This window comes from Sardina pilchardus, chromosome 20 (genome assembly GCF_963854185.1).
Source record: "Sardina pilchardus chromosome 20, fSarPil1.1, whole genome shotgun sequence".
In the NCBI taxonomy this organism is placed as follows: Eukaryota; Metazoa; Chordata; class Actinopteri; order Clupeiformes; family Clupeidae; genus Sardina; species Sardina pilchardus.
Window position 1 is genome coordinate 16,551,482 of NC_085013.1, and position 20,116 is coordinate 16,571,597.

The 20,116-nt window shown below is 39.5% G+C and overlaps 1 protein-coding gene across 3 annotated transcripts; it reads left to right on the forward strand.

Moving 5' to 3' along the window:
* The first annotated feature begins 852 nt into the window (after positions 1-852).
* Positions 853-19,781, forward strand: dnajc27 (DnaJ (Hsp40) homolog, subfamily C, member 27). 3 transcript variants are annotated; one of them, XM_062523559.1, is made up of 8 exons: positions 853-997; positions 1,516-1,604; positions 1,946-2,028; positions 2,214-2,283; positions 3,658-3,822; positions 4,141-4,263; positions 4,376-4,536; positions 17,478-19,781. In XM_062523559.1, the coding sequence occupies exons 2-8, from the start codon at positions 1,521-1,523 to the stop codon at positions 17,608-17,610; spliced, it is 819 nt and encodes a 272-aa protein (XP_062379543.1). In that variant the 5' UTR covers positions 853-997; positions 1,516-1,520; the 3' UTR covers positions 17,611-19,781. The 3 variants fall into 3 exon arrangements, with proteins under 3 accessions (XP_062379543.1, XP_062379542.1, XP_062379541.1); XM_062523558.1 differs by having other exon boundaries at positions 907-991; XM_062523557.1 differs by lacking the exon at positions 853-997 and adding an exon at positions 1,021-1,313.
* Positions 19,782-20,116: the final 335 nt, after the last annotated feature.

Consider the following 20,116-nt stretch of genomic DNA (forward strand, 5'->3'; position numbering starts at 1 on the left):
AATAGCCTACTTCTGCATGTAACCTTTAACTTTTGATACCTTTTGCGCATAACTGATTGCATTTTTTTCTTGCTTGTTTAGCATGAGTAGAATTGTCAGACCGTTTAAAAGATTTCAACCAAAGGTCTCTGTTAAACATATTTCATAATTTCATATAGGCCGACTTTTTCACACTTTCCATACCTGGGTTAGTAGCCTACCCTGTGTTATGGCAGTTCTATCAATGGCATTTCATTTTAGGCCTATATCTATCAATATGAAAATATATTTCCACTGCAGGATTAAGACTAGGTTATCATTTAGAGATGACTGAGTAGAGGAATTACAATACAAATTTTCAACTTACCACCACCAATCTGGTGATCCAAAACTGTACTGCAATCCAACAACAGTGTTCGAGGACTTGGCAAATTAGGACAATTTGACAAAGTTAGCCAATATGGCATTCTTGGCATATTTGGCAAACGTGGCAATGGCATCTTCACAGTAGGCCTATTCCAGTTCCTTACAGTGTTGAAAAATCATGGAGGGGCATTGAAGGTAGGCTATCCCATTTACAGCTCAGCTGCCAGCAACTTTTGAGAGTTGCAAGAGTTCTTTCAGAGCTGACCCTCCTCCTCTTTCCCTCTCTCCCTCTGCCCCCCCCCCCCCCCACCCCCCCCCCACACACACACACACACACACACACACACAACCCAACTCTCTCTCTCTCTCTCTCTCTCTCTCTCTCTCTCTCTCTCTCTCTCCCTCCCTCCCTCCCTCCCCCCTCCCCCACTCTCTCTCTCTCTCTCTCTCTCTCCCCCCCCCCCCCCCATTCCTCAACTCAAACTCTGGAAAAGAAAAGGCAGGGCTCAGGAAACTACATTCAGACTTTGTGACGAATCTGCAAAAGTGCATAAAACGCACGGCTTGGTCTTCGTTGCCATAGGAACGGATAGATTTCCCCCTGCCGTGAATGGAATATGTGGAGAAGCCTCTAGCTAATATCCAGGTTCAAGTACTGTGATTTTTCTTGTAAGGTTTTTAATGATAGGTCGTGATTAAATGGAAGATGCAAATATCTGATGCCATGAGCTGAGATATGGCATTGCTTCACTTGATTTCTAGCTGCAAATGCGATGCTGAATCTGCTGGCAAGGATAAGAATATTGGCATTCCTCAAGCGGTGAAGGCTGACGTTAGCCAGCTGCTAGCGATATATGGCTTGCTGACCAGCTCAGCTTGCTAGCTAAACCATGCAACTGTTAACGTTACCCCGTATTTAGCGTAATTTTTCATTCTTGTTATGGTCTGTACACCCAGCATAGATTGAGGTAACGTTAACGTTAATGTGTTTGCTTGCTCACCTGCGTCATTTTTTCAGCGGTTAGCTGCTTGATAGACCTGTAAAGTCGAGTGTTTACGTCCAACGTAGCGACACAAGCTATAATATAGCAGCTACGCAAAACCGAACCAGTTAGCAGTCTTTGTGAACAGACAGACTCATGAACTGTGAACTGTAACATTTCATTTCAGTCATTATGGACACAAATGTGCAAAAAAGACGTGAAAAGAAGTCATTGCGTGTGAAGGTTATCAGCTTGGGCAACGCTGAAGTCGGGAAGGTAAGACCATGTTAGCTAGCTTGGTTAGTGATGATAACGTTTGTTGATTGTGGTGAGCCAGGCTTTGGAGCCAGCTGGTTGACAGTAACGTTAACATTAGCCGTCTGTCACGTAATGTCAACTTTTCCATATAATGAACAGCCCTTTGATCTCAATAAACGAGCACATTCTTTAGCCATGATGCCATACCAGCGATGTTGTGTCTGGACGTAACATTAGTTTTTCATTCCATTCATTCCTTGATGACATCGAATCAAACCATCCCACACTGATGTAGTCATTACATGTTATAGATTTGCATCTTTGAACAGTGATTTTTTTTATTGTCCTCTTTCTTGTAGAGTTGTATCATTAAACGCTATTGCGAGAAGAGGTTTGTTCCCAAATACCTGGCCACAATTGGAATTGACTATGGGGTCACCAAGTAAGTTGCCTAAGCCGAACCAAAGCCATCGAGATATCGATGGCTTTGAGCCAAACTATCGCTGAGCCGAGAACTGAACATATTTGGAAGTAGACAGACACTAAAGGAAGGGTTTGATATAGACTAGGCTAGTAAACTATTTTCATATGTTATTCACATAGTATATGTTTTTCATTTTGCTTTAGGGTTCAAGTCCGTGACCGGGAAATTAAAGTGAACATCTTTGATATGGCAGGGCATCCTTTTTTCTATGAGGTAAGCACTTTGACCAAGCAGTAACATATTGGGCTGTAATTTGAATGCTGAAAGTCTTTAAGCCTTTTAATTTCAGATAAAGATTTCAGATTTCTAGATACTCTAGGCAGGAATGTTTGCAGTCTTCGAGAGCACTGCACTGGGGTTATCAAGCAGACACCTTCGTCCATTTGTGTCAAAATAGGCCCTCCAGACACACACCTCTCCGCACTCATGATGGGTTCCCTACTAATGCTGACAAATTCTTCAGTCATTCCTTATTGTTGCTGTGACCGTTTATGATCCGATCAGCAGCATGTCCACACAAACTGCATGTGCTTGATGCAGACTATTGTTGGAACGGAGAGTACTGGGCAACTCATTCCACCAGTGTGGAACCACTGATCCATGAACCACTGAAAAATCTTGAATTTGACCTAGCGTTTATGGTTGGTCGACACAGCTGAAGCTCATAAGAAGACTGCAGTGGACTGTTTGGAACATACATCTTGATCATTGAATTCAAGTAGCAGGGAGCAGATTCAGTCAGTTATTAAGCAGTTAAAGAAAAATATTGTTTGAAGGATTCAATGAGTTTTATTTGTCATATTTAGACATAGCATACTATAGTGAAACATATAGTGAAATTGCATTAATTGCTGAACTAGTGCCTGTGTAGCGAGGGATCACCAATTGTTCATACAGTTAAAGTAAAGTTAAATATGGAAAGATTAAAAGATTTGATAAGGATCATCAGATAATGGACAAATATTGACAAACTTTCCTATATAAAATGATCTTGGATCATGAGTATAAGGGTAAATATTAACAAACTATCCTAGTCATGGCGTGCTCATTGTTACTTTCAATTTTTGCCAACCTTCCAACACTCTTAACTGCAGAGGCGGCTTTGCTTTGCTTATCTGAATCTGTGGAACCAAACTGTACATTGCAATGAACAATCCCATCAGTGCACACCGTCTTAATATGAAATGGCTTTCACACACCAGAAGAGGGCATCATACAACCTAATAATGAGGCATTCTACATCATGCCTGATGCACAGTTATCTTGATAATGTCATTTTTCTCACTTGTGTAAGAAAGGAGTCATACTTTGTGACTAGAGTGACTGTCTAGGTGAGCACAAGGAATTTCAATACTCATAAATGCTTATTTATGAGTACATGACAATAAACTTTGAACTTTTGAACTTTGAGGTGACTTTAGGTTCTGAAGGTTCTCAGGTTGTTTATAAAGTTAAGTGTGTTCAGAGCTTCCCATACATGTTGAAAGCACAGCATTATCATGTGATTTTTGGTGCAAAAACTGTAGTGAATGACAAGTTAGTTTGTCTTTCTCCATTGCTGGTTCATGCAGTATCTCTCTGTCTCAGGTACGTAATGAGTTTTACAAAGACTCCCAGGGGGTGATCCTGGTGTATGATGTGGGGCTGAGGGAGAGCTTCGATGCCCTAGACAGCTGGCTGACCGAGATGAAGCAGGAAATGGGCTCCCAGGCTAACATGGAGAGCATCGTCTTTGTTGTCTGTGCCAACAAGGTTAGATGGATGTCAGAAATGTCTTTATTTTACACCAAATTGTTTTCTTGACAAACGTCAAGTGTAGAAGTGGAGGTTTGTCAATATCGTCATAAATGCATGTCACAGTCCATTTTATGTTGTAGTTTTGATGATCAAGTCAATTTGAAGGAAGACCAAAACGATCTAAGTCTTTAACATTTAGGACTGGTATGTTGAAATAAGAATTAAATTGAAGCATATTTCCATTGTAGTGGGATATGTTGTTTGAAGGGGAAGGGTCCTTCATGTGTTGGTGCAGGATGCTGAGATGACTCTGGTTGCTACTTGTGACTGCAGGTGGACCTGACTAAGAGGAGAGTGGTGGATGAGAGTGAGGGCAGGCTGTGGGCTGAGAGTCGAGGCTTTCACTACTTTGAGACTTCTGCACAGAGTGGTGAGGGCATCAGTGAAATGTTTCAGGTTTGTGCATGGAAAAATCTTACCACACCTCATACTAACTCATATAAAATCTGTGGCTGCTAATAATGCATGGTTTCCCTAATGTATAGTTTCGCATCTCTGGTCCCCCTAGGCCTTCTTCTCGTCTATAACGGATATGTGTGAGAACGGAGGGAAGAGGCCAACACCAGAGGTCAACGCAGGTTTCACCAAGGAGCAGGCGGACACCATCCGTCGCATCCGCAACAGTAAAGACAGCTGGGATATGCTGGGGGTGAAACCAGGGGCCACACGGTAGGTCAATGCTACCAGCTCTCTGGACTGGTTGTGAGCGCTGTATATATGCAGAAGTCAAGCTCAAGGAGTGTTCACTAAGGATGCATTCACACTAGACCGTTTGATCTGGACTCAAACTTGTGGTGACTGATAGTTCGATAATTTGTTCTAAATTGAGTGCAGTCTTCCCAACCTGGAAAACAGGGATCTGGGATACGATTCGTTAGAACAGTTTGAATGCTATCTGTTTCAAACCCAGGAAATAAACTTCCATTTTTGCTGCATTAGGAGAGAGAAGTCCGCACACCAGAAAATGCTCCTCAGGTTTTTTTAATGATAAATCACCACGTATCATTTCAGGCCCTAGCCCTTCATTAGACATCAGACTAGACTAAACCTGAGGAACATTTTCTGGTGTGCGGACTTCTCTGTCCTAACTTATGCTTGTCGTCCAGCACCCAGTTTTTGTCGTTTTTTGGATGTGCGTGCGGTAGCATTTTTGCTACATTGCCTAGCAATATTGGTAAAAAGACATAAATGACATAAAGGGACCTACAGTAGGACCTCAAACAAAAATGTAATGTGAACAGAGACCAGCTGGGTCAGGGCTAGGGGGAGTAATCACTCTCTGGTATGGTCCAGTTAAACGGACCCAGTGTGAATGCACCCTAAGGGGCAGCATATCAATACCGAAAGTCATCCCCAGTGTTTGCCAACATTATATTGACATGCCGTGTATCTGACATGCCATTCAGCCATGTTAGATAGCAAGTCTACTTCCAGACAAGACATTTTTTAAAACAAAACGTATGTGTTTTCCTTTAATTTGTTATCCTGCTATTACGAATCATAAATTTGGTTGTTAAAACCATCTCTTAATGTATTCATATTGTTTGCCTCATTGCCACCTCAGGAAGTGCTTGAATTTGTGTGTACAGTAGGTAATAATATGATAATAATAACTAGAAATGCAATTCCAAGGAATTACCAGTGCATGAAAATGCAAAAAAATGTAGATATGGCTACTAAGGTGTAGCTAGGGTAAACATGGTGGTTGCAGGTATTCTAAAATGTTAACTATGCTAACAATGCTAACCAGGTTGATAAGTTAACTTAGCTGATGATTTCTAACAGTAATGCTAAAAATGTTAACTATGCTAACATTGCTAACTATGTTAACAATGCTAACCACATTGATTGGCTAACTTAGCTAATCATTTTAGCAGTTGTGCTAAAAATGCTAACTATGCTAACAATGCTAACCAGGTTGATTAGCTCACTTAGCTAATCATTTTTAGCAGTTATGCTAAAAATGCTAACTATGCTAACTATGCTAACCATGCTAACTTGCTAGTGAGGACTTTTATTTTGAAACAGTAGTTGCTAGGGTATCCATGGTGCCCACTATCAGGAATAAAGAAGTTACTGTAGTATAATCATGTTGGTTGCTATGGAAACTGTCAAAAACGCTTAATTTTAATGGTTGCTATGTTGGTTGCTAGGTACATGGAGGTTTCATTTAGTTGACTGGAGGCATAGTTGATGATAACTGACAGTTGGAATGGTTGAACAGTTAAATAGTTGAGTAGTTTCAGTGGTTAAATGATTTAATAGTGTATTATTGCAGTGAGGACTTTTATTTTGAAACAGTTGTGGACAGAGGAAACAGTAAACAGGATATGTAGTCTTCACAGAGAGATTGTATGCTTAAAGCCTGAGAGAGAGAGGGCTGCTGCAGGTGGGGCTGGCCACCTGGCATAAGATTCTAATTGCTCAACGACCCGATTGTGATGTCATAGAGGCCAATGTTAAGTCTATGGGGAAATTTTAATAGTTTTTATTTAATAGTTCAAAAAGTATAAAAGTTACAAAGTTGAAAAGTCATACCAACCCGATCCATTAGAAGACCTACGTTACAGAGTTTGAATGAAGTTTCTAAGTTAAACGGTTGAAGAGAAATTGCGGTTAGAAAAATCGATCAGCGGAATAATAATAACTAGAAATGCAATTCCAAGGAATTACCAGTGCATGAAAATGCAAAAAAATTTAGATATGGCTACTAAGGTGTAGCTAGGGTAAACATGGTGGTTGCATAGTTTAAAGAGAGTTGATAGTGTTAAGGTAGACATTTTAAAGCTTAAACATTCCTGTTCTAACTTAACTAATAATTTCTAACAGGTATTCTCAAATGTTAACTATGTTAACAATGCTAACCAGGTTGATAAGTTAACTTAGCATTTTTAGCATTACTGCTAGAAATCATCAGCTAACTATGCTAACATTGCTAACTATGTTAACAATGCTAACCACGTTGATTAGCTAACTTAGCTAATCATTTTAGCAGTTGTGCTAACAATGCTAACAATGCTAACCAGGTTGATTAGCTAACTTAGCTAATCATTTTTAGCAGTTATGCTAAAAATGCTAACTATGTTAACAATGCTAACTATGCTAACCATGCTAACAATGCTAACTTGCTAGTGAGGACTTTTATTTTGAAACAGTAGTTGCTAGGGTATCCATGGTGCCCACTATCAGGAATAAAGAAGTTACTGTAGTATTATCATGTTGGTTGCTATGGAAACTGTCAAAAACGCTTAATTTAAATGGTTGCTATGTTGGTTGCTAGGTACATGGAGGTTTCATTTAGTTGACTGGAGGCATAGTTGATGATAACTGACAGTTGGAATGGTTGAACAGTTAAATAGTTGAGTAGTTTCAGTGGTTTAATGATTTAATAGTGTATTATTGCAGTGAGGACTTTTATTTTGAAACAGTTGTGGACAGAGGAAACAGTTAACAGGATATGTAGTCTTCACAGAGAGATTGTATGCTTAAAGCCTGAGAGAGAGAGGGCTGCTGCAGGTGGGGCTGGCCACCTGGCATAAGATTCTAATTGCTCAACGACCTGATTGTGATGTCATAGAGGCCAATGTTAAGTCTATGGGGAAATTTTTAATAGTTTTTAATTTATAGTTCAAAAAGTATAAAAGTTACAAAGTTGAAAAATCATAGCAACCCGATCCATTAGAATACCTACGTTACAAAGTTTGAATGAAGTTTCTAAGTTAAACGGTTGAAGAGAAATTGCGGTTAGAAAAAGCTGTCAGCGGAATAATAATAAAGATAATAACTAGAAATGCAATTCCAAGGAATTACCAGTGCATGAAAATGCAAAAATAGATAGATAATGTAGATCTGGGCCCTGTAACTCGAAAAATCAAACTTAACTTTACGTTACGCATGGCTTACGAACTCGTAAATCATAACGATCCGTGTGTAACTGAAACTTGTCGCAAGTCACACGTGAGATGCACGCAACTTAAACTGTAACTCGAAAGAGCAACCACTGTAAATGTTGTAGTAACGAGGGAATCAGCGTTCGTTTCCCCCCTGACAACTTAAAATGCTGTTCGTCCAAGCTGCTCTTACAGCTGAGGAATGGAAGCTCTTACAGCTGCCGAATGAAAATAACTGTCACTTAGGTAAAGGGATTAAAAAAAAAACATTTTATTCTCAAGCTGACAAACACAAAGATACATTCTAGAAAGAAGATTTGGGACGTGAAAACAGAAATCGTAAACAGCTGGGTGAGGAGCACACAAGACGCGACTATAATGGCAGGAAACGAATGCTCAATTGCTAAAATAACGGAGGCGAAGAGAATGCAAGAGGGCAAGCATGAATGCAAGCGACAGTAGCCTTGGTTATCCTAGGTTGTTCAGACACTTACGACAGCGTTACGTGTGGTATGAAGCAGTCGTAACTTTTGTCTTAAGTTACGTTACACGTAGACTTGCGAATCATTTGAGTTACATGCGTATCTTTTTACGATAGGCTTAAGATATGCGTAAGGTCTAAGAGCAGCTAACGTGTGCTTCGAGTTACAGGGCCCTGGTTACTAAGGTGTAGCTAGGGTAAACATGGTGGTTGCATAGTTTACAGAGAGTTGATATTGTGAAGGTAGACGTTTTAAAGATGAAACGTTCCAGTTCTAACTTAACTAATGATTTCTATTCATGTTAAAATGTTGATTAGCTAACTTAGCTAATGATTTCTAGCAGTTACGCTAAAAATGCTTATTATGCTAGCAATGCTAACTTTATTAACAATGCTAACCAGGTTGATTAGCTAACTTAACCGATGATTTCTAGCAGTAATGCTAAAAATGCTAACTATGTTAACAATGCTAAATTTGCTAACAATGCTAACCAGGTTGATTAGCTAACTTAGTTGATGATTTTTTGCAGTTATACTAAAAATGCTAACTATGTTAACAATGCTAACTATGCTAACCATGCTAACTTGCTAGTGAGGACTTTTATTTTGAAACATTTGTTGCTAGGGTATCCATGGTGGCCACTATCAGGAAACAAGAAGTTACTGCAGTATAATCATGTTGGTTGCTATGGAAACGGTCATAAACACTTAATTTTAATGGTTGCTATGTTGGTTGCTAGGTACATGGAGGTTTCATGTAGTTGACTGGAGGCATAGTGGATGATAACTGACAGTTGGAATGGTTGAACAGTTCAATAGTTGAGTAGTTTCAATGGTTAAATGATTTAATAGTGTATTATTGCAGTGAGGACCTTTATTTTGAAACAGTTGTGGACAGAGGACGTAGTGAAACAGGATCTGTAGTCTTAATGAGATTGTATGCTTAAAGCCTGAGACAGAAGGTGCCTCTCATATAGCGTTTACGCGTCCTCTCTCGCTCCTCACTGATCTACATAAAGAATGATGGAGCGGCAACAATGGGATAGTCTAGCCCTTCTTCTATCTTTCTTTATGTAGATCATTGAGGATCGAGGAGCGAGGGAGGACATATAAACGCTGCTTGAGAGGCACCCACAGTAAATACTTTGAAAGTTGTATGTAGATAGTCTAATTAATGTTGATAGACAGAATGTTTAATGGATGTTGATAGGCAGATTGTTTAATAGATATTGATTGACAGTTTAATGGGTGGATGAGTGAATGAAGAAGATGAATGGATAGAAGGTTGGATGGAATGTGCCTTATATTCTTGTTAAGAGAGACACTGATGCAGCTCTCTGAGAGTAGTTGACACAGGTGTAATCAATTTAACTGGCTAGTCTTAAGAGAGCCAGAGTAGGCTACTCTTAAAGCCTGAGACAGAGTAAATAATTTAAAAGTTGAATGTAGATAGTCTAATTAATGTTGATAGACAGAGAGTTTAATGGATGTTGATAGACAGATTGTTTAATAGATGTTGATAGACAGTTTAATGGGTGGACGAGTGAATGGTCTGAAGAAGATGAATGGATAGAATGTTGGATGAAATGTGCCTTATATTCTTGTAGAATGGAGAGACACAGCTCTCTACTGAGAGTAGTGGATACAGATACAGGTGTAATCAATTTAACTGGCTAGTCTTAAGAGAGCCAGCCTGAGACAGAGTAGATTGTTTAAAAGTTGAATGTAGAGCGTCTAATTGATGTTGATAGGCAGACTGTTTAGAATGGGTGGATGAGTGAATGGTTTGAAGAAGATGAATGGATATAAAGTTGAATGGAATTAGGAGGACTTATTTTGATACTGTTGTGCGCAGAGGATACAGGGGAACAGAATATGTAGTCTTCAGAGAGATTGTAAAGCCTGAGAGAAACTGACAGTTGGTGCCCAGGTGGCTGACCAGCTGGGGTAACATTCTAATTGCTGCCGTGATGTCATAATGAGCCATGTTAAGTCTATGGGGGAAATTGTAATAGTTTTTAACTAATAGTTTAAAAAGTATAAAAGTTACAAAGTTGAAAAATACAAAGCCCACATCGCGTAAGTAAGACCTACGCGTCAAAATTTTAATGGAGTTTCTACGTTAAGCGGTTGAAGCTGAATTGCGTGCGTTAGAAGAAGAATAATAAGAAGAAGAAGACCGAGGAAGAACAGTACAGTGCATTTTCATGCACTGTAATAAGAAGACTAGGAAGAACAGTACAGTGCATTTTCATGCACTGTAACTAGAAATGCAATTCCAAGGAATTACCAGTGCATGAAAATGCAAAAAATTTTAGATATGGCTACTAAGGTGTAGCTAGGGTAAACATGGTGGTTGCATAGTTTAAAGAGAGTTGATAGTGTCATGGTAGACATTTTAAAGCTTAAACATTCCTGTTCTAACTTAACTAATACTTTCTAACAGGTATTCTAAAATGTTAACTATGCTAACAATGCTAACCAGGTTGATAAGTTAACTTAGCTGATGATTTCTAGCAGTAATGCTAAAAATGCTAACTATGCTAACATTGCTAACTATGTTAACAATGCTAACCACATTGATTAGCTAACTTAGCTAATCATTTTAGCAGTTGTGCTAAAAATGCTAACTATGCTAACAATGCTAACTATGCTAACAATGCTAACCAGGTTGATTAGCTAACTTAGCTAATCATTTTTAGCAGTTATGCTAAAAATGCTAACTATGCTAACAATGCTAACCATGCTAACAATGCGAACTTGCTAGTGAGGACTTTTATTTTGAAACAGTAGTTGCTAGGGTATCCATGGTGCCCACTATCAGGAATAAAGAAGTTACTGTAGTATAATCATGTTGGTTGCTATGGAAACTGTCAAAAACGCTTAATTTTAATGGTTGCTGTGTTGGTTGCTAGGTACATGGAAGTTTCATTTAGTTGACTGGAGGCATAGTTGATGATAACTGACAGTTGGTTTGGTTGAACAGTTAAATAGTTGAGTAGTTTCAGTGGTTAAATGATTTAATAGTGTATTATTGCAGTGAGGACTTTTATTTTGAAACAGTTGTGGACAGAGGAAACAGTAAACAGGATATGTAGTCTTCACAGAGAGATTGTATGCTTAAAGCCTGAGAGAGAGAGGGCTGCTGCAGGTGGGGCTGGCCACCTGGCATAAGATTCTAATTGCTCAACGACCCGATTGTGATGTCATAGAGGCCAATGTTAAGTCTATGGGGAAATTTTAATAGTTTTTATTTAATAGTTCAAAAAGTATAAAAGTTACAAAGTTGAAAAGTCATACCAACCCGATCCATTAGAAGACCTACGTTACAGAGTTTGAATCTTGTAGAAACTTGGTTCAAACTTTGTTACATAGGTCTTGACAATGAGACTAAGGCAATGTATATTTCAGTTCTGCAAACGTTATATTTTTTGAGATATTAACAAAAATCAAGCTTATTTTTCCTCATAGGGAGGGAAAGTAATCTCATCGCCATCTGGTGGTTGCGTTCCTAGAGGCTAGCAGGAGTGGATGGGATTTTCTTTTAGAAAAAATATATCTCGGCCCACAATGGGAAGTTAGTTAAATGCCTTCAATATGCTATTCATGTAGGTCAGCTCTATTGCTTCGAGTGGTCATACTTTATTTTTTAGGATCAGTTTAATTGTTTTGAGTTTGTTTGTAACATGGTGATAACGAACTACAGTAGCTAGCTACAGTAGCATTTGACGTCACCAGTTTGGGCGCTTCATCTCCAACTGATTAAAACGGCAATTTGCTTAACTGGCTTATCATATTTTTGTAATAACAGAGAGCGATGTAAACCGCGTGGTAATTACCTTTATGTTGGGATAACTTGTGTTGTGCTCCTACTCACACAAGAGCTGGCAGTAAGTGTGATTGTCTACTAACTAACCAACTAGCTAACAGGCTAATAAACAAACCATGCTAGGCGAGTAACGTCGTGGAAGGGTGTCACGCCACTTGAAGTTGTAGTCCATTTATGAAATGAAACGAGCAATTACGTTTTTTTTAAATAAGGCGAAATAGGGTCTGATATTTTCACAGTTAGTAGATTATTACTAACCTGACTTTCGCCAGATCCTGTAGTTCGCTGTCTGCTTCACACAAGGATCTGGGACTTCTCGATAGGAGATGTATTTCTGAAGGCGGGTCCTTGTAAAACATCCTCGCATGTGATTTGATAAACCACTTGCCTGTTATCTTGAATGACGTGCTAGGCTTCTTCAAACTCTTGCCAAACCCGGTCGGAAGAAGAGTAAAAACATCCTTGCCACCAATAAATGTCTTCAAAACTATTCTCTGTTAATCTTTTAAAGAATGAATACTCGATAGATTCGACAAAACGGTTGAAATAGCAGAATCAATGTCAGCACAAGACTCCTCGCTGCGTGCCGCCATTGTTATTTGAATCAAACACTCGCTTCGGCGCTCCTGATTGGTTGCTTATTTTTTGATCACTGGCCCAGGGGTTTGGATTGCCCTCGCGTCCAGACCCTTGTGTGGAGCTCAGCGAAACGCCTCTGGTGGAGCATGGCGGAACTACAAGGGTCTGGCGAGAGTCAGGCTAGATTATTACAGTATGCAGACTGAAAAATATTTTTGGTGGATAAGATCGCTGGTATAGCTGCGTAGTATTTTTTTGAAAAGTCGGTCTATGGGACTCAACATTGGAGCTGCTCTTCGATAGGAACGCAACCACTTGGGGCGCTGGTTTTCACTTTCCCTCACTTTGCATTCAACTGTGACATCACAAAGGATTTCAACTAGGCCCAATCAAGTTTAGCCAGTTAAATTGATTGCACCTGCATTACTGCTCTTTGCTCAGCTCTCTCTGTCTCGCCATTCTACAAGGATGTAAGGCACATCCCTTCCAACCTTCTATCCATTCCTCTTCTTCAAACCATTTACTCATCCACACACACACTCCTGACTGCAGCACTTCATATACACCACACTTCTCCATTCACTCCACAACACTCTCACCCTAACCTAACACACACACACACACACACACACACACACACACACACACACACACACACACTCACACTCACACTCACACTCACACTCACACAAGTCCAGCTTCAGAGAGTAAAAGTCCAATCACGTATTGGTTCTATCTGTGTACTTAACACAGGTGATCTCACCAATTAGCTGCTCTGCCTGGCTCAAGAGTTGTGCTAATTAGAATCAGCCGATTGAAGTGGTTGGCACAGATATGTGGTAGGACTTTGCCTTTCTGAAGCTGGACTTTTCCACCTCTGCACACACTGCCCCTTACCAGCATCTTATTAAGCCACATACAGTATACAACACACGCCCCCCCATCTACTCTGGACATAGGACCTCATTTCCAACTTAGCCGAGGTGATATAGGTCGGTGGAGACCGTTTTTTATCACGTTTAACCCCTTCCTTAAGTTGCAGCGTTCCCCTTTACTAAACTGGTTCTGCGCTAACGGTAACGGCATTTCAACGGTAACATCCAAAACAGTCTTACTCACTCCACAGCACACCCGAGACAAGTAAATTAAAACGTCAGTGTGACAGAGCGCACCGCGTCTGTCACGCAAGCAGGCGCATTCCCGCCAGTAAGAACAATGGGAACGGAGTTTGCGCTTGAACACAGACATTACATTCAGTAGACACATACAGGAGATTAAGAAACGAAATGTTGAAATGCATATTTTGAAAAGTAAAGAATAACTAGCCTATGTATTAGGTCGTTGGATGATGCGAAGGAATATTGGTTAGGCCGTGCGCTAAACATGGCTATTAACGGCTGATGCAAGGCATAATGTCGGGGCAGTTGTGGCGGGTTTCGTGTGCGCACAATTGACATATTGAATGAAACCGTTGCGACTGTGCCAATGTTTGTCTGTGTATTGTGTGTTTTGTATTGTGTATTGTGCATCTTACCTGATGTCTACCTGTCTTCCGGGGTGCGACAAGAGTGTCGGAGGTGAGACCCAGTTAAAGGGATGGGGCGCGCTCCCATAAGGGAAGCGCTCATAGAGACAGGGGTGTTTCTGTAGTTTTGTTTTATTTGTTATTTTGAGGGACTGTAGCCAAGGAGTTATGATTACATAGGAATGTTGTCAAGTAATGTGTTGCGCTCTAGAGTATCTAGCCTAGGAGGATACGTGGTTGCGCTGATTGATTGTTTGCTGTGTTTGGTCCGCGCCAATAGCATAAAAGAGTATTGGGCGCTTCATTCGGGAGATGGGCCTCTGCCGTGAGAGGGCACATTGTCTCGGCCAGTATGGGTACGTAGGGCCTAGCCATTGGGCATTGTCCCATGTTTGTGTTTTTCGTTTTGATAAGTGTTTTTCTTTTGTTTATGTCTCATGTCTACAACCTACCGGTAGCTTAATAAAAAAAGGAAGTTATTCTTCTACTTGGCATCTCTCGACCTGAGTCTCTACATCTGCACGGACACATTATCACAGTCAGACTATCGATAAAACTAACCTTGCAACTAAATTATTTATTACATTTTGAGGGACTAGTTTCTCAATCCGCTACTGCCATACAGGGAACAAAGTATAGGCTTTTGCAAGGCGATGCAAGGTTAGTTTTATTTCTAACATTGTTCTATCAACACAGACATGTCCATCGATAGTCTGATGTTATTATTTATTTGTTTCGGGTGTTCTGTTGAGTGGATTAAGACTGTTTTCAGTGGCAGGCTAGATGTTACCGTTGACTTGCGTTATCTCGGCACCAGATTAGCACCAGATGAATGCTGCAACTTAAGGAAGGGCAGAAATTCACTGAAAATGGTCTCCACCGACCTATATCAGCCCGACTAAGTTGGAAATGAGGTCCTATGTCCAAAATTCCGAACTATTCCTTTAAGACTACAGATCCTGTTCACCTTCCTCTGTCCACAACTGTTTCTAAATTGAAGTTTGTTTCACATTTTATCATGTATTGCTTTTGCATGCACTGGTCATTTCCTCGAAATTACATTTTCTAGTTTTGTCAGTGCTGCTCTATAAAATCCATTGTTCATTGTCTGTGTCCACAGCGCTTAAGAAGGGGTAAATATTTAGGCAGTCGCTTGTTTTGAATGATATATATATATATTTTTTTTTGTAAATAATTGGAAACAAATGGCAAATGAAATTGATCAAGATTTTAGGCACTGTGTCCAAACTGAATAGATGCCATTGACCTCCTCAGTCATCTCTGAATGCGTCGTAACTTTTTGTCCTTTGAGATGTTTGGTTAAGTCACTGAACATTCTTTCAGTCAGAACGCATTAGTTAAGCTAGTTTGCATTCCTCCGTACAGTGCAGGTCTTGAGCTGTCCTATGTTGTCCTGCTTTGACCCTCTAATGAGAGTTTGTGGTGGCCGCTGCTGGGACAAGTCATAACTGGCTCTGTGTCCAACCCCAGTGCAGGCTCTGCCCAGGCGCACTCTCGGCTCTAATAATAGAGCACTTGGCAGTGGGTCAGCAAGCCGGTGGCAAAAGCAGGACACCTCCCGAGTCCTCATGTGTGCAATCACTGGAGGACAGGCGCAATCCACTTAGGCTTCACCTCCCAGATTAATCAGCCTTCCCAATCCAATCTGTTTTTTCTTTCTCTCTTTATGTCTCTCACTCTCCGTCTCCATCTTTCTTTTCTCCTTTTCTGTCTTTTCTTGCTCTTTTTCGGTCTTAGCTTTTGTAGTTGGGGTGTAAATCAGTAGTTCCGGTCCTTAATTATGATTGGCTGAATCACCACCATGAATTGATACAAAAATTAGCATACTGCTGCTCTGCTGCGCCTGTTTATTTGTGGAAGAATGATTATCTATGAATACATCTTGTTTCTTGTTGCTGTGCCTTTATTTTATGAAATCTTAGACATTTTAGGAAATATTTAGCAAAAGCAAAAAGCGCACGGCTGTAGGTTCCAGTGATTTTAGAACAGTTAAGGAGTTGTTTGCTCTGAATTGGAATTGTTTCATAACATCATGATTCAATTCAATTTCATATTGATTCCTTATTCCGAAGATTCTATCTTTTTATAGTCAATCAAGTTCCCAGCTGTGTGTTAAAAAGAATGTAAATCTAAAAATTAATCTAAAATGTTCTACTACGAAGATAAGCTAATAAGTTATGCTGATTATGAGAATTGCCCCAAACACATTCCACACCAGTGATAGACCTACAGTACCAACAGCTGGAATCAGCTGTCAGCAAAGTGTATAGAAGCGTCTATGCTCTTGGCTACCTCTACTGCTCTGGCTGCTACCAAAGTCCTGCTACTACTGCAAGGTGACAACTTGTAGATGTTGGGAAAGAAGAAGGAAAGATTAACACGCATGTTCCCATGTTTGAGTCAGGTCAATGGAACCGTGTCACTGCATTGTTTGTTATTAGATTGAAGCATTGATAACAGTTTACGGATTGTTACACCTCTATTCTGTAGCTTGCTTTCTTTCATATTGATATTTCTTTCTCAGTTTTTTTTCTCCTTTCTGTCTCTCTCTTTCTTTCTTTCTTTCTTTCTTTCTTTCTTTCTTTCTTTCATTTTTTTTTCTGATGTGCTACTGCTATCCCATCGACCTGTATACAAATACTGTCGTAATTAAAAGGCATTGAGCACAGCCTGAAGTTGAGAAGAAAATGAAACCTTCAGCACATTTACATCAATTTCATCATGCTCTGAATATATTTGGAAAAGTAAACAATGGTCTTCTCGGAGCACTTCCAGAAACTATTGTTTTCATTGAATCATTGGCTTTGCCATGTTTAGTCTGTCTTGAACTAATCTCTGGTCTCTTGAACACTTAAAATGCACCCCCTCAGTCCTTACCCTCAGTTGGTCTTCACTGTTGCTCTCAGCCTGTTTCAGGGGCTGTCAGTTGGCCAACATCCACTCAGAGATGCTCAAGTTTACAATAACCTCAAGGCTGAATTTACAATCTCTGGTCACTCAAGCAAAGGTCACAGATGGTGTATGTCGGTGAAGTTGCAAACATAAAACAGAATAGGGCAACAAACACTTTTATTCCTAAAGTTCAGTATGGATATAAACTACTATAAGTTTCACTCCGTTAGAAATTGTAGAGAAGCTATGTGTAGTTCAACATGTTGGAAAATTCTCAGGAAATAGTGACCGCATGCGAAGAAGTACCGATAATCGTATTGATTTTGAAGGTGTTGATGCAACTAGTATTGTCTATGTCAGTTTGATCAGTGCTTGTGTGGATTTGTGTTTCAGGGAGGAGGTGAACAAAGCCTACAGGAAGCTGGCGGTTCTTCTCCACCCAGACAAATGTGTGGCACCGGGCAGCGAAGACGCCTTCAAGGCCGTAGTGAATGCTCGCACCTCACTCCTCAAAAACATCAAGTAGGGTTGCAGAAACGTGTTTTCCATTTGTACTCCCATCTGAACACTCCTCAGAATTACTGTCCAAGAGGCAGGGTGTTGGGGATGGGTCTACCATTCTTTTATCCACCACGACAGAAAATCACCATGGATGTGCCACAATACCTTTCATATCTCAAGGGTTCACTGTTGTTATGTTATGTTATTTAAGTTCATATTTAATTAAAATATAGTTATTATGCCTATTGATTTGTTAAAGTTAGCACCAACATTATTTAATTGTACTAATGGAAACCCGAATGATATGATTGGTACCAAGCTGGGGGTGCTTTTCTGACTTGTTAGTTATTTTGTTAAGACTGGTATTATTACCTTCTACAACAGACATTTATACAGTGGTCCCCATTTTGCTTTCATAGTCAGAATGGTGGCCCTGGAGTCACAATCAGTTGAAAAGCCTTGCTCTACACGATTGAGCCTTGGAGAGAGAACATTACAATAGGAAGCGATTCATGATGTAGTTGGAGCTAACAGATGTCTGTTGTGTTGGTCAGTTCTGTGGAGGTTCATGATTGAGCAGTTTATTTTTGGGCTCATTAAAAAAAAGTGAAATCTGTTTACTAGAAGCATGCAATTTGCAATATTTGTTTTTCTAATTGAATCTCTAATCATGCTCTGAATTGTTCACTCCACACGTTGAGTCAGTTTAGTCAGTTCACTTTTTCTGACTGAGTTATATCTCCGTCTAAGAAAATTGCATCCTGTTACTTCAACAACAGAAAGATTGGCCACTGCATTCAAGACATTTGTGTTAAAAACATGGACTCTGACTGACTTTCTTGATTGGAGTAGTCTGATGGGTTTCTCATTACCATTGTATTACACAAGGTCCTTGAGTGATCTTGCGAGACCACTGAGATCGTGGAAGACCACTAATGGTGTTAGCCTACCTGCAGTTTGTCCTTTGTGTGTGAGCTTAAAGTAATCCTTTCCTAGCGGTCCAAAGACCTTCATGTCGACCCATCCTAACACCCGATTACCTCAACCACTCAGACAAATACTGTGTAATCATATCCTGCATTTAACCACAAACAATGTTTTTTTTTTTTGGCTTGGTTTTTTTCTGTTTAGTGACCACAAGATGGTGCTTGTGGTAGTCGCCATTTTGTATGTACTCGTTGTCAGTGTTTATATGTACAGCAAGTACTACAGTATAAGGTTATTAAATGAAAATATATGCTTATTTATTGAAGAAAAATATAGCCTATATATGGTGTGAAATCTGTATAAATTGGTATTGTGATCTTGAACCACAAGTGAATGAAAGACCTCTACACTTTTGCACGAATTCTACACAGATGTATCAAAATCTATGTAGTTAGAAAGATATTCATTTAAAAACTCTGAAAGACAGTCATTATAGATGTTGACTTCAAATCTGCACTTTCACTCCAGACCTTTAAAAATGGAATTGATATCATAGTATTCTACAGATGGTAGTTTCCTCGAGAAAAAAAAAAAGTAGTGAGAGAAGTTGCTGTTAAAGCATAACCGTTTACAATAACATTTCCCTTATTAACTTGGACATGCCAGCTCACCAGCTGCGATTTCAAATTACATTTTGAGCCTGTAAAATTGGTGGGTCATAATTTTTGGCGGAAGTACAAGTTACCATAGAAATTCAGGCTTCCTTTTTCTTTTTCCCAGGTTATTAAAATGTGGTGCCAACAAGGGAATGTTTCCACAATGTTTACATTAAACTCTTTATACTCTTGGTACTGTTAAACAATATGTTTTAAGCAGAGCTTCATTTTTGCATACGATATGAATGCACCATATCATCTTGGTCAGAATTTTCTGTTTGAAATAGTGCCAAATACTAGCCAACGGATGACTCTTAGCGGCACTTGTTTATACTATAATACAGGCGAAACACTACCATGAGATATCCTTCTTTACAATATTTGCATCTTGTTTAATGTTTTGTTTTGTTGAAGCTTTGAGCACCAATATCATTGAGTAGCTTTTATTCTGTTTAATATGAATTACTTGAAGTATTTATCTTTTTTGTAAGTTTTATCCATTTATCTGAAATTTGGAAGACGTTACATTTCTTAGTGTGTTCTATTTTAATTCTCTGGAATGAATGCGTATGCTGTAAATATGATCTATTAAATTTTATGTTATCAAAAGTTGCATTTTGAGTTTTGTGCTTCATGTTAGTCACATCAAGCGTACCAAGCGTCTTCATTAAGATTGGCAGAAAATGAAAAGGCTGTAGTTATTTTCTCTTAAACAAAGTGTTTGCACATTGCCACTCTACCACTCTGTTTTTGGACTCTTCTTGGCAGGTTTGTGTTACTGCATTTTTCAGATATTTTTCAAAATCATAAATGTGACCAAGATCTCTGCAAAAACTACGTTTTGGTCATTCCTTGCACTGATGGAGATCTGGCTTCTGGAAAGTTCCTCCTTGAGTGGCAGATGGATAGTGTTTGTACATTGAGCACTCCTATTGAGTGTCTTAGCAA

What these genes read in the sequence shown, in the direction of transcription:
- dnajc27 (XM_062523559.1), top strand. Translation starts at nt 1,521, where the DNA reads ATGGACACAAATGTGCAAAAAAGACGTGAAAAGAAGTCATTGCGTGTG. An exon ending in GGCATCCTTTTTTCTATGAG is followed by an intron (nt 2,284 to 3,657) that starts GTAAGCACTTTG and finishes TCTCTGTCTCAG; the next exon opens with GTACGTAATGAGTTTTACAA. An exon ending in GTGAAACCAGGGGCCACACG is followed by an intron (nt 4,537 to 17,477) that starts GTAGGTCAATGC and finishes TTTGTGTTTCAG; the next exon opens with GGAGGAGGTGAACAAAGCCT.